Source organism: Sparus aurata, chromosome 16 (assembly GCF_900880675.1).
Source record: "Sparus aurata chromosome 16, fSpaAur1.1, whole genome shotgun sequence".
NCBI classification, from domain to species: Eukaryota; Metazoa; Chordata; class Actinopteri; order Spariformes; family Sparidae; genus Sparus; species Sparus aurata.
The window spans coordinates 10,540,395-10,556,567 of record NC_044202.1 but is presented as its reverse complement, the minus strand read 5'-3'; the positions used below and the strand labels follow the sequence as shown (position 1 = coordinate 10,556,567).

The window sequence follows — 16,173 nt, the reverse complement described above, 5'->3', positions numbered from 1 at the left end:
TGGCTTTTGGTATATTAGAAAGAGCTGAACTGGGCTTTGCAGACAAGAAGGGTGACACTTTGAAAAACACTTCACTTCCCCTGCAGAGAACAGACAACTTTATAATTCTTAGTTTATTGTGAGAAAAAAAAAATCTGCATTAGAGACGCTGACCTCATTTTACGGGCACTTTTTAATTACTCTGGTTCAAATTGTCGGGTTTGATAAGACACCTACTGGCTGATGAGCGGTTCCTGGCGACGGGAAGTGCTGCTCGCATGCCGTTATATTTGTTGCAGCGAGGGTCACACCGAGGGATGCTACTCGCCTGTAGCTCGTCATGTCTCCGGGGGAAAGCATGTGTGCTTCACACAACAATGTGTACGTTTGATTTTGTTTGCGTGCGTGCCTTTGTAGCCGTGTGTGTATCTGCATGTGTGATGGGGGCTGGGACTGTTATGGACAGAAAACATACCCCCATCCCACAACCTCCTTGACCCTGCAGCCTCACTCCCTACAGCTATATATTTTTTCACTCCCGCTGCTTCCAACCCCCATCACACAAACACGCAACACACACACGCGCGCGCTCCCACAGCCCCTGTAGCCCCCCCTAGGTTGCTGGGGGAAGAGCAGGGAGATCCAGGGCCTGCAAGGGGAGAGGAGGGGAGGTGGAGGGAGGGGGGCAACCAGGGGAGAACCTGCCCTGGTTCAGCCTTCTGAAGCTCTTCTCGTCAGGGTGACAGATCTGCGGTGACACCAGCACTAGAGGAAACTGCACCGAGCTCAGGGGGTGGGGATGGACCACCATCATTTGCCCTCCGTTAATGCTAGTCAAGCTATTTTTCATGCTGGCCAGGAGAGAGGGGCTGAAGTATAATTAATTTGATTATCATATGGCCTAATGCGGTTGACAGCAGATGAGGGGGGTGACTGAGTGTGAGTTGGGGGGGGGGGGGGGGGCGTTGAGGAAATATGAAATATGTATTCAAATGTGTGACGCCCCGGCAGGATTTGGCAGGTAATATGTATGCCTTAGAGAATGGCAATGATTTGTTATTTAAAGAAGTAGCGAGAGGAGAGGCAAAGTATAAGTAAACAGAAGGGGGAGAAAAAAAAAAAAAACTGAAAACCAAAACATGTCTCACCCATCCAGGCATGAGTTTTGACTGACAGCCAGCATGATTGAATCTACAGTATCAGAAAACACCGCTCCCTACTCGCCTGAGCCGCGAATATGTTAGCATGTTGTTTCATATTCATTCACCTTGAAGTTATGTGTGTCTGAGCCCTTGTCATAAAAAAGAATGACACACACACACACACACACACACACACACAAACAGCCCGCTTAGTGGGGTATTTGAGAAAGGCCGGCTAATTATACAGCATTTTGTCTGTCTTTGCGAAAAGGCTCCGCGCTCTTTGGTGGGCGTTTGGCCTGATGTATTCCCTGTGGTGCTTTATTGCAGGATGTGGTGGCGAGAGCTTTGCCCCATGGTAGTTGTCCTTGCCAGAGCGCCATTGACAAGATGACTGAGGAGGTGGAATATGCTGATCAAGCCGAAGACAACCAGCACGAATTTACATCAAATTGTGACCTTAGTTGTCAGCGGGGCCACGGTGAGATTCATTTATGGTGAAACGTGCACATGCAGACACGCATGCTCGAGTGTGCGCGTCAGATGATATCTGCGTGTTGTGTGTGTGGTCCCTGAGTCTGTGTCATGCGGCCAGCGTCATGATGCTGGTGTTCTTTGAGTGATCATTTGACAAGAGCTGTCATTTCCGCAGCGTGTTTGTGACAGTCTCTGAATTAATTTCTCCTTTGACATAAACCACCTATGCATGCATTGCTCTTCATACAGCATATTCCCTGGCCGTAATTGAAGAAATAAACAGCCTATTTTGTATGTTCTAAAGATGATGATCGAGCATTGGACCAACAGTTTGCGCTACTGACTGCTCAATGTACTTGTTGACATCCAAACCTGCTAACCCTCCCCTTTTTCATGTTGCTGTATCTCTTCCTGCAGATCTCCCTCCATCCTGCTCACCAAGGAGCTCAAGAGGCTATCAGTGGATCGCTGGCATCAACGGCCTGCAGAGTCAAGAACCAGGGATCCAGGGCCAGACACAGGCAGCTTTCGCGCTGCTGCAAAGTAATACTTGAAGATTCTTTCAGATTCTTTTTTTTTTCTTCTCCTCTCTGAAAAAAGCAAAAGGCACACAAACGACATTCACAAGTAAACCAATCTTTAATAAGTCATGTTTTCTCCGATCAAATACAGATTGCATCTTTGATATGATCAAGGGGAAGATGATACAGAATTCCTTTGTCCAGGGGTGATTGAAGGAGCTCAGTAAAGAAAAAAAAAAAAGATTCTGCAGGGCTTACTGTACGTCCTACTGAAGAACCAAAAATTAAATTGAGAGAAGCATACGGGGGAAAACTTCTTTGTCCCTTGGGTGTCTTTCTTTCTCCTCGCTCTGTTTGCTAAAGACACACGAGGAGGTGTGGCGTAGCTTGAGAAGTCGTTTCTTATTCAAAAGTGCTTGTCAACCCAGCAGGCAAAAACCCCCGTGTGTCAAAAACGCCGTCCGTCACAAGAACGCTATTGCGAGTTTGGCCACCGTTCAAGGACAAGCACTTCAAATTAACCAAGACTCTTTTTATTTAAAACACACACACTCAGACATTGCAGTCATGTTGGGTGGGTTATCTTTTTTTTTTTTGCCCTGCAGAAGTTTAAAAGTGCACGCTTTTTACAGTGCATCTGAGTCTTTTTTTCTCCTCTCTTTCTCTTTTTTGATGGAGAAAAAGGAGCGAAAGATGAAAAGCATATTTAATGTTTATCGTGGTGCTCGGCTGAACAGCCTTCACAGTGCAGAGACAATATTAAACAAGTTAATATTTAATGAACAACCTCTTTGTATGAGGGCGAAGTAGTCTGAGACGCTCGTGTTGGCAAAGGAAAAACAAACTTGAAGCTCTTTCAAATGATTGTAGGGAGAAAAGGCTTTTGCTTTGAGCCCTCGTGCCTGCGTTTGCATCTAAAGCCCACGATGTGCACACATGCTGTGTAAGACCGCACTTTATAGAAGGGGACAAACACCATTACCACTTTAAAGCAGTTTCAACGGATTTCAATGTCAGAAAAAGAAAAAAAAAAATCCTCTAAACTACCGCCTCTTAGCGCAACGGCATTCAAATGACTGAACTGTTTGCGCAAACTGAATATGTGGCAGGTACAGCACTGACACTTCTACACAAGCAATGCCTGCACGCTTAGACTTAGACTCCGTGAGTGTTTGTTTACTGGCAACCTTGCTTGTTGCAGTGGTAGAGAATACAACTCATAATTACTCCAAAATATGAGGAAACCAAACAAGAAAAACATATGCAGAACGAGAAGAAGTTTATAGAGGTAAACCAAAAACATGAGGCTCCAAGAACCAAAGCTAGCGCTCGGGCCAAATGGGGCACTTCCTTTTGGTCACAAACCTGCAATTTTTCTTGTGTAAACACGGATTTGGATTTCATTTGGGGTACATTGATATTTTTTTTTGTTTTAACTGTACTGACCATGTTATTATATGCGGTACATAACAGGATTTACCGAGCATGCTTCAGTTAGCTTAGCCAAGATGGGATCAGGCTGTGGTCGGTTAAATTGTGTTACTATGATTTAAATATGATGCTACACTAAATTCATCGACCGTATAATACGTTTCCTGTGTCCAGGTGAGTTGGACAGCAGAGGTTGGAAAATGAAGGACATGATGCTGGTCCACCTGTACGTGAGCTGCATGGAAGACTTTGCTCTACTCAACGCAGTCTACAAGAAACACTTTGGTTCGAACCCTCCAGCCAGGTAAAAATTGCAAAGCATTTAGCATTTATTATTAATATGACGTATTACTGTAGCATTCATATGTGTGTCAAAAAACCTCTTTTCCTTGTAGGGTGTGTGTTCAGGCTCCCCTACCTGCAGGCCAGCTGCTGCAGATGGACTGCCTGCTCCATGATTGGATCGACCCCCTCGAGGAAGGTTGCTTCCACCAGAGGGAGGCCCTGCACGTCCAGAGCCTGTCCCACTGGGCCCCAGCCAACATCGGGCCCTACAGCCAGGCCTTCAGGGTAAGGCTCCAAGGCCCACAACAGGGAGATGATGGTGTTTTTAAAGGATAAGTTTGCCCAAAATTGACAATTCAGTCATTTGCAACTCACCCCCAAGCTGATGGAGAGTCGGCTGAAGTTTCCGTTGCCCACAAAACATTTCTGGAGCTTCACAGCTTCAAAGCGTGCCAGCATTCTCCTTATCATTGAAGTAGCTGTGGACTTGTTTTAGACATTCGAAACCATGATGCGCTGTTGAGCTTGTGTGTCGACCCTTTTAGCCTGGTATCGCAGCTACAGTGAAGATTTCAACTTGAAAAACTGTGTAAATAATTAGGATGATGATAATAAGTTATGCCTGTGGTGCCATTTTATGTTTTTTTTCGTGTTTGTTTTAAAACAATTCCCCATCTATTTCAGTTGTTGCAATGCTGGTGTGCTGTGAAGCTCTAGAAATGTTTTGTCGACTATGAAACCTCACCCACCTTTCCATCATCAAGGAGAAGAGTGGATTATGATTCAATTTTAATTTTTGGCTGAATTTGTCCTTTGAGAGTGTTGACAGTTTATTGTTGGTGTAAACTAATCAATTATTCATTGATAATCAGTTTTTTTTACTTTATAGTCTTGTCAATGGATTAAATTTTTTCTCTTGATCACTTTCTGTTTGCTTCAGTCGTGTTCCTCACATTACTTGTTTGGCTACTGATTGCACTTAATCCCTTGAACCCTGTCTGAGAGCCTGAGCCAAAACAAGTAACATTATTTTCTTATATGTCATTGTTTGCAAAGCAATTTATAGTATTACTTTAGGGTGGTAAGTAACGGATTAATGGTTGAACACCAAGGATTCATTTGGTGAATGATGAATCACGCCTGTGATTCTTGTGATGCCTTATTGTGCTTGACTCTTACAAAGCAATTCAAGTGTGTCAGATTACGTGATTTGCTTTGGGCGCGCCTGTGTTGTCTCTGTTTATGTGTAGGTGAATACGCGCAGATGATTGTGATTGTTGCCCTGTGTGATAGTTTGTTCTCATTACTACTTTTATGCATACATGTAAATATGTATGCCGATCACAGCGGACAGTGTGTATTCATTTTTGCATGTGTTTGTAAAGCTACGAATTGAACTTCTTTCATATTGTTTCAAAACCCAGAAAGAATGCCGAATTCAAAGGCAGAGCAGAGGAAGTGTGGGCCGTGGTTGCACGGTTGGCTTGCCGTTTTGTTTACCCAGTGTGTATTATATGGGATTACACTTGTCAAGGTACTGTCAACAAGGATAGTGTCCATCTCCTCCACACTGTCCTTGATCCTGCAGCCAAATCCGTCTATGAGTGAGAACATGTGTGGATTAGCCATTCGCTCAGAGCTTGACGGCATATCTCAGCAGTGTGTCACTGAAGCTCAGAGGAGCTTGTGCAGTTTGGATTCCTGAGATGTAACCTACAGAGTCAGGTTTGCTTTTAACATGCCAGCAGTGTTTGATTTCCTCAATGGGGTCTCATTGAGACATGAAATTGAAGTCAGCTGTGGGCATGTACTGTTGCCTCTGGAAAACTAGTCTAATCTCTCATTCCTCTAATGATCATTCATATCCAAAGCAATTTGAGCAAACAATGAGAGGAGTTTGCTCGCTCAGAGCGGTGCATGCCGCTTCATACGACCCCTGCGTCGCCTCCCAGTGTGTCTGCTCCTCCTCCACGCTACAGTGACTTAATTTGATCAAAAATGTATTAACAACTCTTCAGTACAGCTAAAGATTTTTACATATTGATACAATTACCCCCTCGCTGTGAGCAAGCATGCATTGCCACCCCTCCTCTCACCAGTACCACGTTGACTCCGTCTTAATGACAATTTTTCCTCGGTGACTCGCCGTGTGACACCATGGCGACCGGCTCTGGTTACAACAGAGACAGAAAAGCTTCTGTGTGAGACCAAATAACCTGGAGCCCTCCACACTCTCTGTGGAAAATAATTAGTAATTAAAAGAAGAATCCATCCACACAAGGGGGTTGGGAGGGGGCGTTGAACTTGAAATAATTAAAGGACGAATGTGTGATCTTAAAGCAGCAATATGCAAGAATTGTCAATTTCTTTTTGGTGACATGGCACCCCCACAGTTTTGGGTCACGATTCATTGCGATTTTGATTGGATCCAACGTTTTTAATGGGAATGGTAAATTATAGCGTTTGATATTCACTGAAACAATATTAAACCACAAATCACAACCTCATACCACAGAGATTGATTACCTCCGCAAATGTTTTCACCTGTGTCCACTGGTTGTTTGGTTTGTCAGCAGGATTACACAAAAACTACAGAAGGGATTTCCACAATACTTGGATGGAGGGTTGGTTTTGTCCCCAGAATAGACCCTATTAACTTTTGGTGTGGATCCAAATAAATAGACTAGAATTTTTTCCCCAGTTTCTTAAACATTACGAGATAAGGGGACGACTTTTTCTTTCGTTTTCATTTCTCAGAGAATAATGCATGGATGTTGATGAATTAAATCAGCCATATTTAGGTGGCTGGTATTTATGACTGAGTACAATACAGTACTATGGTAATATGATCCTTGTTCTAGCACACTTTGATTAGCTCTTTAAGGCTGCAATGAGTTACAACATAGCAGCTGACTGAAGCCTTTGATAAATGACTCATGACTTTATTTTCTGGTTTGTTAGTTGTAATGATGGTAACTGTGTGAATGCGCAGCAGTCAAATGCAACTGTTAACTGACCAACGTCCATCTCCATTGGGACCAGCGTCTTCTTTTGTCAAGTATCCATTTGTTTGAGAGACAGCACATGGCTACTGACAGAACATGCCACTGTGGCCCTGCAGGATTTGACTGCAGTCGGGCCTCCCCCAGCGAAAGGGTGGCGCTGGTGGAGGTGAGAGTGGGACCGCATCAGGGATTGGCATGTGATGGATGCTGGACCTTCAAACTCCATCCATCTCTTCATCTATCTGCCCGGCTTGTCATGTCTCTCAGCTTCAACACTCGGGGAGCGGCGAGCTGACTGAATGTCGGCTCGGCCTGGCGAGCTGACAGATTCAGATCTGACTTGATTTAAAGAATTAGTTAACCTTTATGATGTCAAAGCTGGGGGCCTCTTGGTTTATTGTATGTTAATGTATGATAAGCCGGTAGTTTAGGTAAAAGCCGCAAGCTATACAGACAAAAACAGTGATTTAATTTATGCTTTGTTTGTTCCCATCCTGATTGACACTTTGTTGAGGTTACATTCACCGTAATATGTATTACGTGCAGTGCAATATCATCAGTTGTGAGTGCAGTGGTATCAAAGTTCTTGCCACTAATTGTTTTGTTTTGCTGTTTGCTTGTTTTTTTTAATATCAGAGATCTGATGCAAATGTCTGTCATTTCTTTCAGACATGATTTGCATAATCTAATTAAGATATGAGACATTTCGCCCTTTTATTACATCAATCAATTCGATAAACAACAGAAGATGCTCTCAGACATCCGGCTTTTATTTCGAAAAAAAATGTAAAACACTAATTCTCTCACCACAACAAAAGCAAAGTAATGGCATGCTTTTAAAGGAACTAAAAAGTTATTACTGCATTGTCTGTCAGTTGTTTCTTAAGAGGCTTTTAAACAATTATGTTGCATTAACATAAGAGCCAGAAAAAAAAAAAAAAAACACAGGCTTGTTTCTTTAGCCAGCATTGTTCCACATTTTTAAACAGGAATCCATTTGTACAAATTACAGACTATTACACTTATGAGATGCCAGACAGGAAAAAAAAGAACTGACGTGTCATTTACTGAGGTCCGAGTTAACAACGGGAGTCTCAAACTGCAGGATTTTTTCTCCACATCTATTTAGATTAATGCCGCCTGCTCTGTCACATTCCCTTCGGAGGTGCGTTAACAGAGGCAAACACAATAGCCAAAACGGGCCTGAATAGAAAGACTATCAGTTGAATGGTTGTTAAACATCTCCTCTTTCCTGTTAAGGTAAGTGGCTCACCCCTGGGATATTTGCAGTGGAAATTATACTCACTGATCAGATTCTGCGGGGTGTGTTTTGGGAGCAGACTGCACTAGCCTCAGGTTGCTGGTGAGCGCTAACCCCTTTGCCTCATTCCCCTAATTGTGAGTGACAGTCAATATTGTGGAAGGCCGTCTCGCACAAGCCGGCGACAGGATTTGCATTGGATTTTTGAAAATTGTCAGAGTGGACTGTGAGGCATCGGGAGGGAAGTGGATCTGACGTTGCCAATTAGCGTCAAAAAAGGGAGGAGTGTACTGTGGCGGGTGGCAGAATTTGAATAATCTTCTCACGGGAGTTTTAATGTTTAGAAACAATGAGCTGAACTCTGTCCGGCCCACTTGATGAAAAGTTCAGAGGTCAGGCTGAGTCACGGTGAGGCTGGGCCACCCATGTAGGGCCAGAAAGAGGAGCTAAACATAGAACATAGGTTATATGTCGTATATTAAGATTACTTTAAGGACTTTTATAAGACACTTGACAGTAGAGAGAAGAGATGCTACAGTCTATAAATCGGATTGTCAGTAAGAAAACAATTATTAGCTATTTGATTACCGATTAATGTGGAACATTTGCCGGTTACTTCAATGTAAGTAATTGCTGCTTTTGTTTTTCGCTTTTGATTGTAAAAGAAGAATCCTTTCGTTTTTTTGAGTGTTAGTCTGACACTGTGGGAAACATTTATTGGGGACATTTTAGAGACTGACAGATTAATCTTGAAAATAATTGGCAGATTAATTGAAGGAAACAGTTGATGGGAATTAAATGTGATAAACATCCCCAAACTAAGTTGAACGCGAACGTTGTCGTTACGTGGCATGCATCTGAGACTGCTGTGTCACGCCACAAAATACACTATATCGTTCACCATCTGTGTTTTAAAATAAACTTACGGACGTGTCAGTGTTTTCCATTAGGAATGTAGCGGGAGAGCAAACAGGCCGTGATGTGTTTGTGAAGATAGCAGCGGTTCTTTATGTCGAGCAATCAAAGAGGCGACAGCTAAAAATGAGCCAGTGCGGCGAGTGAGAAAGCAAAGGTTTTTTTCGTGATGAATTGCAGAAATTAAGCTAAGTGCTTCAGTTTTACGGTTTGTTGTTCTCACCCGGAATGTTTCAACACTGTAAAAGAGCCAACATGCACAATTCAGCAGCCCCCCCCCATTACATCAAACATCACCCCCCCACCTCCCCAAACTTCCTTAACCTACATCTAGAGAATACATCTACCTCAATTACCACGGAAGAGTAATTAGCCGAAAAACAGTGTGTGTGCGTGCGTGCATCCGCGTTCGGGGAGGTTTTCATGCAGCACGAACAGATTAATTAGGACATTTAACTTCATTTCTAATATAACAAAATTAATCCCATAAAATATGAGGGATCTCGGAGGAGGTGCCTGTCAGCATCTGACGCCTCTCCCCTGTTTGCCATAATCTATTAAAACCTTGCTTTTATCTCACCTCTCCCCCTGTCACACTTTATGGATTTTTTCATAAACACGGCCCATACTTCATAAATGTCTCAATTTTCTAGTCTATTAACATTACTTCAAAAAGCGCTTGATAAAAGAGGAGGGCATGCGTGAAATAATGCACCAATAATACGAAGCGCTGGAGGCTAGAACAGTAGGGGCGGCTCTCCGGCGTGCACACTCAGACAATGCAAGGGGATGTTATCAACTTTAATAAAAGAACAAATGATCACTTTTGCCCTAGGAGGAGGGGGAGATGAGGCGGGGAGGAAGGGGTGGGGCCAGGAGGGGAACAGTTGTCGAGTAATTGAGACGATGAAAAATGAGGTCTTGAAGGCTCAGCGGTTTGAGATTGAAGGCTACTCAAAACTACGGCGCTCTTCCGTACGTGTAGTTACTCGCTCCCAGTTGCGGCGGAGGATGTTAACACAGATTTGTTTTTCCTTTTCATTTCACTGTAGGCACAAGTGGAACAGGCTGCCTGCTTCCTCCCCTGAATGCCTGAATTGTGTGCAATGAGTTGAACCTTTTGTCTGCAGAGAGTCAGAAAAGGTTTTGACTGACAGTCGGGCTTCACCTCACAGCCTTTCTCCCCAGCGTGCATCGATTCGGTTCCTGTCTCTGTACATCACCCGAGTCTGTCTCTGTGGGCTTTACTCTTCCTGCCCAAACGCCGGGGTCAACTGTCTTCACTTGAACTGGACACACACGAAACACGCTGATCAAACCCAGTAAGGCCTTAGTGCAATGGCATGTCGGGCTGTATGCCCCGAGGCCAGGTCTTACAAAGACACACGCAGACACACACATGCACCTGTGTGCTCTTTGTTATAGGCCCTGGCTGCATGACAAGGTAAACTGGTCCGGTCATTAAAGTGAGTCACGGGTGACTTGCTGTAACACACTCATGACTGACTGACAGGGACAGGTAAGCGGCATTCAAACCGCATTCTGTGACATGCAAATAGATAAAGATGCATGTGTAGACAAACAGAATGAGCAATTGAGCACACAGGCAGTATCTCAAGCCATCTGTACCTAAACATTTGTTGACAAATGTTTGCTTGTGTGCAGGTCTGTGTACCCACAACATGTGTGCGCACTCGTCAACACGGCCTTGAATGCATAAATTCCCCCGTTTCTCCCCCCTGTTGACACATGGTCGTTGCTCCGTCCTGTGACGATTCTGAAGCTATCAGATGTGGGTTGATTACTTGTGTCCAAAACAGAAGACCGTTTTAATCTGACGAGGGGGCAGTTTAATGGGAAGTGGTCGACGGCAGAGGAGGTAATTATGTTCCTCCCATATCCATCCCACACGCCCCCCCCATCCCCCCTGCTGACCTGCCATGGCATTGGTCATTTTCCCATGCTTTCTATACTACATTATCCTGTGCTGCTGCTGCTGCTGCTGCTGCTGCACCACGTGGGAACAGGCTGGTATCAGCTTGTACCAGGCGAGGACAGGGTAAGGACTGGATCTGTCAGAGTGCATCGACTCTCGGGCGGCCACGTACGCCGGCGCTGTGCCTCTGCCCCGGCCCCTGCCACACTCCCACTCATTAATGGGCCCGGCCCTGACAACTGATCCTAATTGCCTTTGAACAGCTCTTCATGTATTATTGGTGCCTGACTGCCTTGGTTCATGTCAACAAGCCATGGGATGCAGGGACAGGATAGCCACCGCCATCGCCGCCCTTTCCTCTTTTACATACTGGATGATGTGGAGAGACACTACCAGATATGCATACGTCATGTGTATATGTGGACTTATACGTGGACATGTACCACTTAGCCATATTTAATCACCCTGGAAGCCTCAAGAGACACAGGTCTTGTGTCTCTAGTGAATGGTCAACATCCTCAATGTACAGGAGTCCTTCACCTTTGTGTGCTGACTGTGTAAAATTAACATTTAATGGATTTTAGACGAGTGTAATCAGTTATAATGTATAAATATGATTTTATTTGATAAATGGTGGACCTTAGTGTGTATGCGTTTGTGTGTGAGACTGTTTTCTTCTCACTTTGTCACTGCCAATGAGCAGCGGAGGGGGGGAGGACGCTCAGAGACATCAGGGAGGCATCTGAGAAGCGTCATGCAAAGATCCTACCGCGGCCGAAATCCGCCACTCACGCTCTTACATACGCAATCACAAACACTCAGTCAAAAACGCATCATTATTTGTAGTGCCGCGCGCGAATTATCACCCCACATCCAACTATTTGCTTCCCATTTTACCCTTCCATTTGAAAACAGGAGAGGGAGAGGTGGGGTGGCGTGGCTTTTTTTAATTTATTTTTTTATTTTTTATTTCCGGAATGAAATAACTGAATAGCAAATGCATAGATAAAAAGCATAGCGGCGTGTCCTGTCCACTCCCATCACTGTCTGAGAGAGGAGAGACGTATGACCATCCCATTACTATGGTAACTAGCCACTATATTCAGAGCTGCCCGGGTGTGTTTTTTCCCCCTGCAGTGACGAGAGGGCATAGCTGACAGGGCCTACACACACACACACACAGACACACAGACACACACACACACAGACACACAGACACACACACACACACAATCACACACACACTTGTATTTATATACACACACAGACAAGGAGGGTCTGGAAGATGCTTCTTGTGAAATATACACATGTGTGGCAAATACAGACGGAACAATACGGGGCCAGTTCCCACACATACTAATGTGAGGACATTCAGGAACTAATAGGAAACAGTGTTAGGGAGAAATGCAGCCCCCTCACCTTTTCGATTCTACTCATTGAAATGTATTTTTTTCCCCAAAATATAGACACATCAGAGGAACGTAGCAGCAAGAGAATTTGATTAAATTAAAAGAAAAACTGCATCCTGCCTTCATATTTTTGATAGCCATCAGCCAGAAAAAGAATTTAACATAACCGTCCAGCATTAAATGAATAGAGTGTTTTGTTGTTCATGGTAACAATGAGAAAACCATGATTGATGTCGCCAACAAACACTAATTGTCACCTACCTCAGAATGGGTTTGGTGTGAACGATGGCTTGTTACTGCAGCAGATTCACCTACTGACTGCCGTACAGCACTGTTATGTGTATTTTTAGGGAAGCTGCTGTTTAAAAGAAGATCTCTATCATTGTTAAGCTCTGCCATGTTTACTGCAATTCTCTAAGTGGCACACACCTCTGGTTAGAAATGATTATTACGTCCACATGCAACATTCCCATTTTGTCTTCATTTATTAAGTTTTTTCTTTTTTTCTTTTTAGCAGCTCTGCAGATGACTCAGAAAAGAGTTAGCGTTCACACTCCATTTACTTTTGGCCACTCGCTTCGTCATAAATTTCGCATGGAGCAATTCTTCTGAGTAGTAACTTTTAACCTGGGTCATTCATTTTTCAAATGCCATTGTCATCAGAGCACGTTTTTTACCGAGTTAAAAACTGCTGCAGATGAATAAAATACGGTCTCCGTGTTTTTTCCGCGGACATATCAGCATGTTCACTTTTAATATATATTTATTATTGATAATCTGGATTTATTATGTAAGGGGATGTCAGGCCCTGCAAGTCTAGGTAATGTAATGAAGCAGAGATGCTCAGGGTAAGAGTTCATTCAATACAAGATAGAGAACACAATATTTTCCACATGTCAGGATATTTCGAGCTGAATTTGATGCTGACACAAATGTTAATATTTGCTCTATTTTTCAAGAGGGATTTAGTGCATTTTCAGAACACTGTTTTCTATCATGTTGCCATAGTGAGAGTATTATTGTCTCTGGTGCACATTAACGGTAAAATGGCTTTTTTTTTTACCGTCGCAAAGTTAGTACAAGCGGACATTTCTTAGATGGAAAATCTTCCATTGTAGATTACACTTGTCAGCAACAATTAAATTTCCATATTTGATGATAAAAATAAATCTAGAGCAAAATTGAGTGCAGATATCGCGATGAAACCCCCCCCCCACCAAAATCTTAGCATTTTTGCAATTTTCCCTCATCCATATTTCTCTATTTCATTGGTGGAATTTGTCTCTTATTTATGCAAACATCTTGACTTAACTTTAAAAAAAAAAAAAAAAGGTAAAAGAAAATACACGAAGACTTGGATGCTGTCTCGCCAGACTGTCAGTGGATTGAGTGGACTTTGCATGAGTAGCATTGTTGATGCTTCGTGCTCGCCTTTTTAATGCAGCCATACTGCCATCTGTTGAGATGAGAGGGGACTACATCTCCCTTTTTTGCTCTCCTCCACTGTCTTGTTTACTCTGTCTTTCATTTTTTTTGTTTGTCTGTTAGTCATCTTGTTTATGTGAACTACATGTTGTGTCCATTACAAGCAACAGAGTGGCAACCGGGCAGGGAAAGAGAGGCTGTGTGTGTTTAAGCTGGATGTTTTTGGACACAGAGGACTTGTATCTCTGGACCAGCAGCTTCATGTCGCTGTTTTTTTTTTGTTTTTTTTTTTTGACGTCCACACTGTCACATGCAGCAAAGACATTTCAAACTGTTGTGTCCTATCCTTCATATTGCACCCACACGGACACAATCACACACAAACACACACACACACACACTTAACTTCACCACTACTGACAGTTACACTTCAGTGCTTGTGCCATGGCGCTTTGGCGTTGACATAATTCTTTTGTGCCCAGGTTAAGTTAGTGCTCCAATTACCACCCAGACCAACAGACGTGGCTTCAAAAAAGTGGGGAAAAAAATATGAAAAGACAGAAGAGACGAGGTGGTCACAGCTGGGTAAAGGAGAAAGAACGGGGGTTGAGGGTTGCAGTTTCAGCATCATTCAATCAGACAACATGCCCCTCAGCTGAAACAGCGAGACCCTCCCCGATTCTCTCGAATTAGGGAGATTAGCAGGAAAGCGCATAATGCAGGATGATGGAATTTGTCATAATTTGCATTGTCCTGGAAAGATTCGGTTTGATAGAGCGATGCATGGAGGGGCTTGTCATGTCCCACGGGCAGGTCATAGAGGAAGCTTGGCAGAAATGATTTTTGCGATATGTGCATCAGTCGTAAAAGCCTCACAACCAATTTGTCAAAAAATGTGAGGTCGGGACAGTTGAAGGCAGCAGGGCATTTTGCCTAACGCAATGAAAAACCATGCCCTTCCATCACTCTTCAACCACAGCCTGGCACAGTTCTCCACAGCAGCAGACAATTTCATTACATCAGCTTTGTCTTATTTATTTTTTTTATATATATAAATAGATATATATGTATATATCAGTTTATCTATTGATTTTGAAACTATTATAGCAGCAGTAAATATACACAAAGCACACGACACAAAAATGAAACCAAATTGTGTCAAAACTGGTTATATTTTGTTGTCAACATATTTTTTTTTTTTTTACGCTGGTGGACAGATTTATTTATTTATTTATTTATTCGTTTATTCGTGCCCGTTGGCATTCAGATGTGTCTCCCTGAGCATCCAGCAGTCAGGCTCCCCTGACCTTGGTTATAGTACTGAGCGGCAGCTCCTGACCACCATAAAGTTGACCAGAGCTGACATGACAGTGTTACTCTTCCACACGGTTCAGTGTCTATGCAGTGGGCATGTCGAGAGCAGACATCCAGGCACAACAGAAAAATACACATAAGCTCGGAGAAGGTGGGGGTTGGGGAAAGGCCAGTGTCCCTGGCCCAGGACTGACCATACGTTGCCTCAACAATGGCTCATTATAGTTGTGTAATTTATAGCATTCTTCTAAATTTGTCCTTGTCAGAGCCCTGTGTTTTGAGCATATGCTTATGGTTTGTTTTCTGAATAAATGTGCAGTTTTAGACCTGGGAGAATGCATTCAGAAATGCCCTGTACTTGCCTTTCTTTGTGCACTTCATACGGCTATTTATGTCGCCGTTTAAGTAACACTGATTTTGTGTGACAGTTGAGCATACAGGGGTTAGGCTCAAACTGGAGCACAAACAGGAAGCAAAAAATAGAGATAGTGGGAAGAAAAAAAAAAGAGAAGGGAATAAAAAAGGCAAATATCTCCCTCCCCCCTTCCCATGGAGCCTTAAATGAGAAGCCTAACATGGGGAGAGAACGGTTGTGGTTCTCCTGAAAGGTTTGTATTTGTAGAAATGAGGTGTCAGAAGAGGCAGGATTTCCTCAGGGCGCAGCACAACATGAGCCCATCTCTTATCATTTCCCACTCCCAGACGTGATCTGCTTTGAATGCACTAATGCTGAAAGAGCCCCACAGACTTGAAGCCAGTTCAAGATGAAATCACAGCACACATCCCTGACAAACTGCCATCCACCACACAAGGATTAAACAGTCGTTGCATATCAAATCCCCGCCAAAAAAGAAGAAATAATATATGCACTTAAATACATTCAGCAAAACTTCAACCTCTGTTTTCTGATCCCCACATTTTGAACTATTTTGAGCTATTTGCCAACCCTAAAATATTCAAGAAAAGAAGAAAATTACTAAACTGAAAAAGTCAAGACATAAATTTGGAAATTTGTCACATATATTACGAATGTTCCATGAGGGATTAAAAGTGAACCAAAGAGTGTCCCATTT

General features: G+C 43.3%; 1 protein-coding gene across 2 annotated transcripts in view; it reads left to right on the top strand.

The window, feature by feature from the left end:
- The window catches only part of dph6 (diphthamine biosynthesis 6), a 62,267-nt gene that overhangs the window by 26,856 nt on the left and 19,238 nt on the right, over window positions 1–16,173 (top strand). For both annotated transcript variants that reach the window (XR_003980961.1, XM_030392025.1), the window contains exons 9-12: window positions 1,452–1,602; window positions 2,016–2,141; window positions 3,725–3,854; window positions 3,946–4,120. Coding sequence is in view for 1 of the 2 variants with exons in the window: in XM_030392025.1 (XP_030247885.1) it covers window positions 1,452–1,602; window positions 2,016–2,141; window positions 3,725–3,854; window positions 3,946–4,120 (582 nt within the window). In the remaining variant the exon portion in view is untranslated. The remainder of the gene's footprint in view (window positions 1–1,451; window positions 1,603–2,015; window positions 2,142–3,724; window positions 3,855–3,945; window positions 4,121–16,173) is intronic.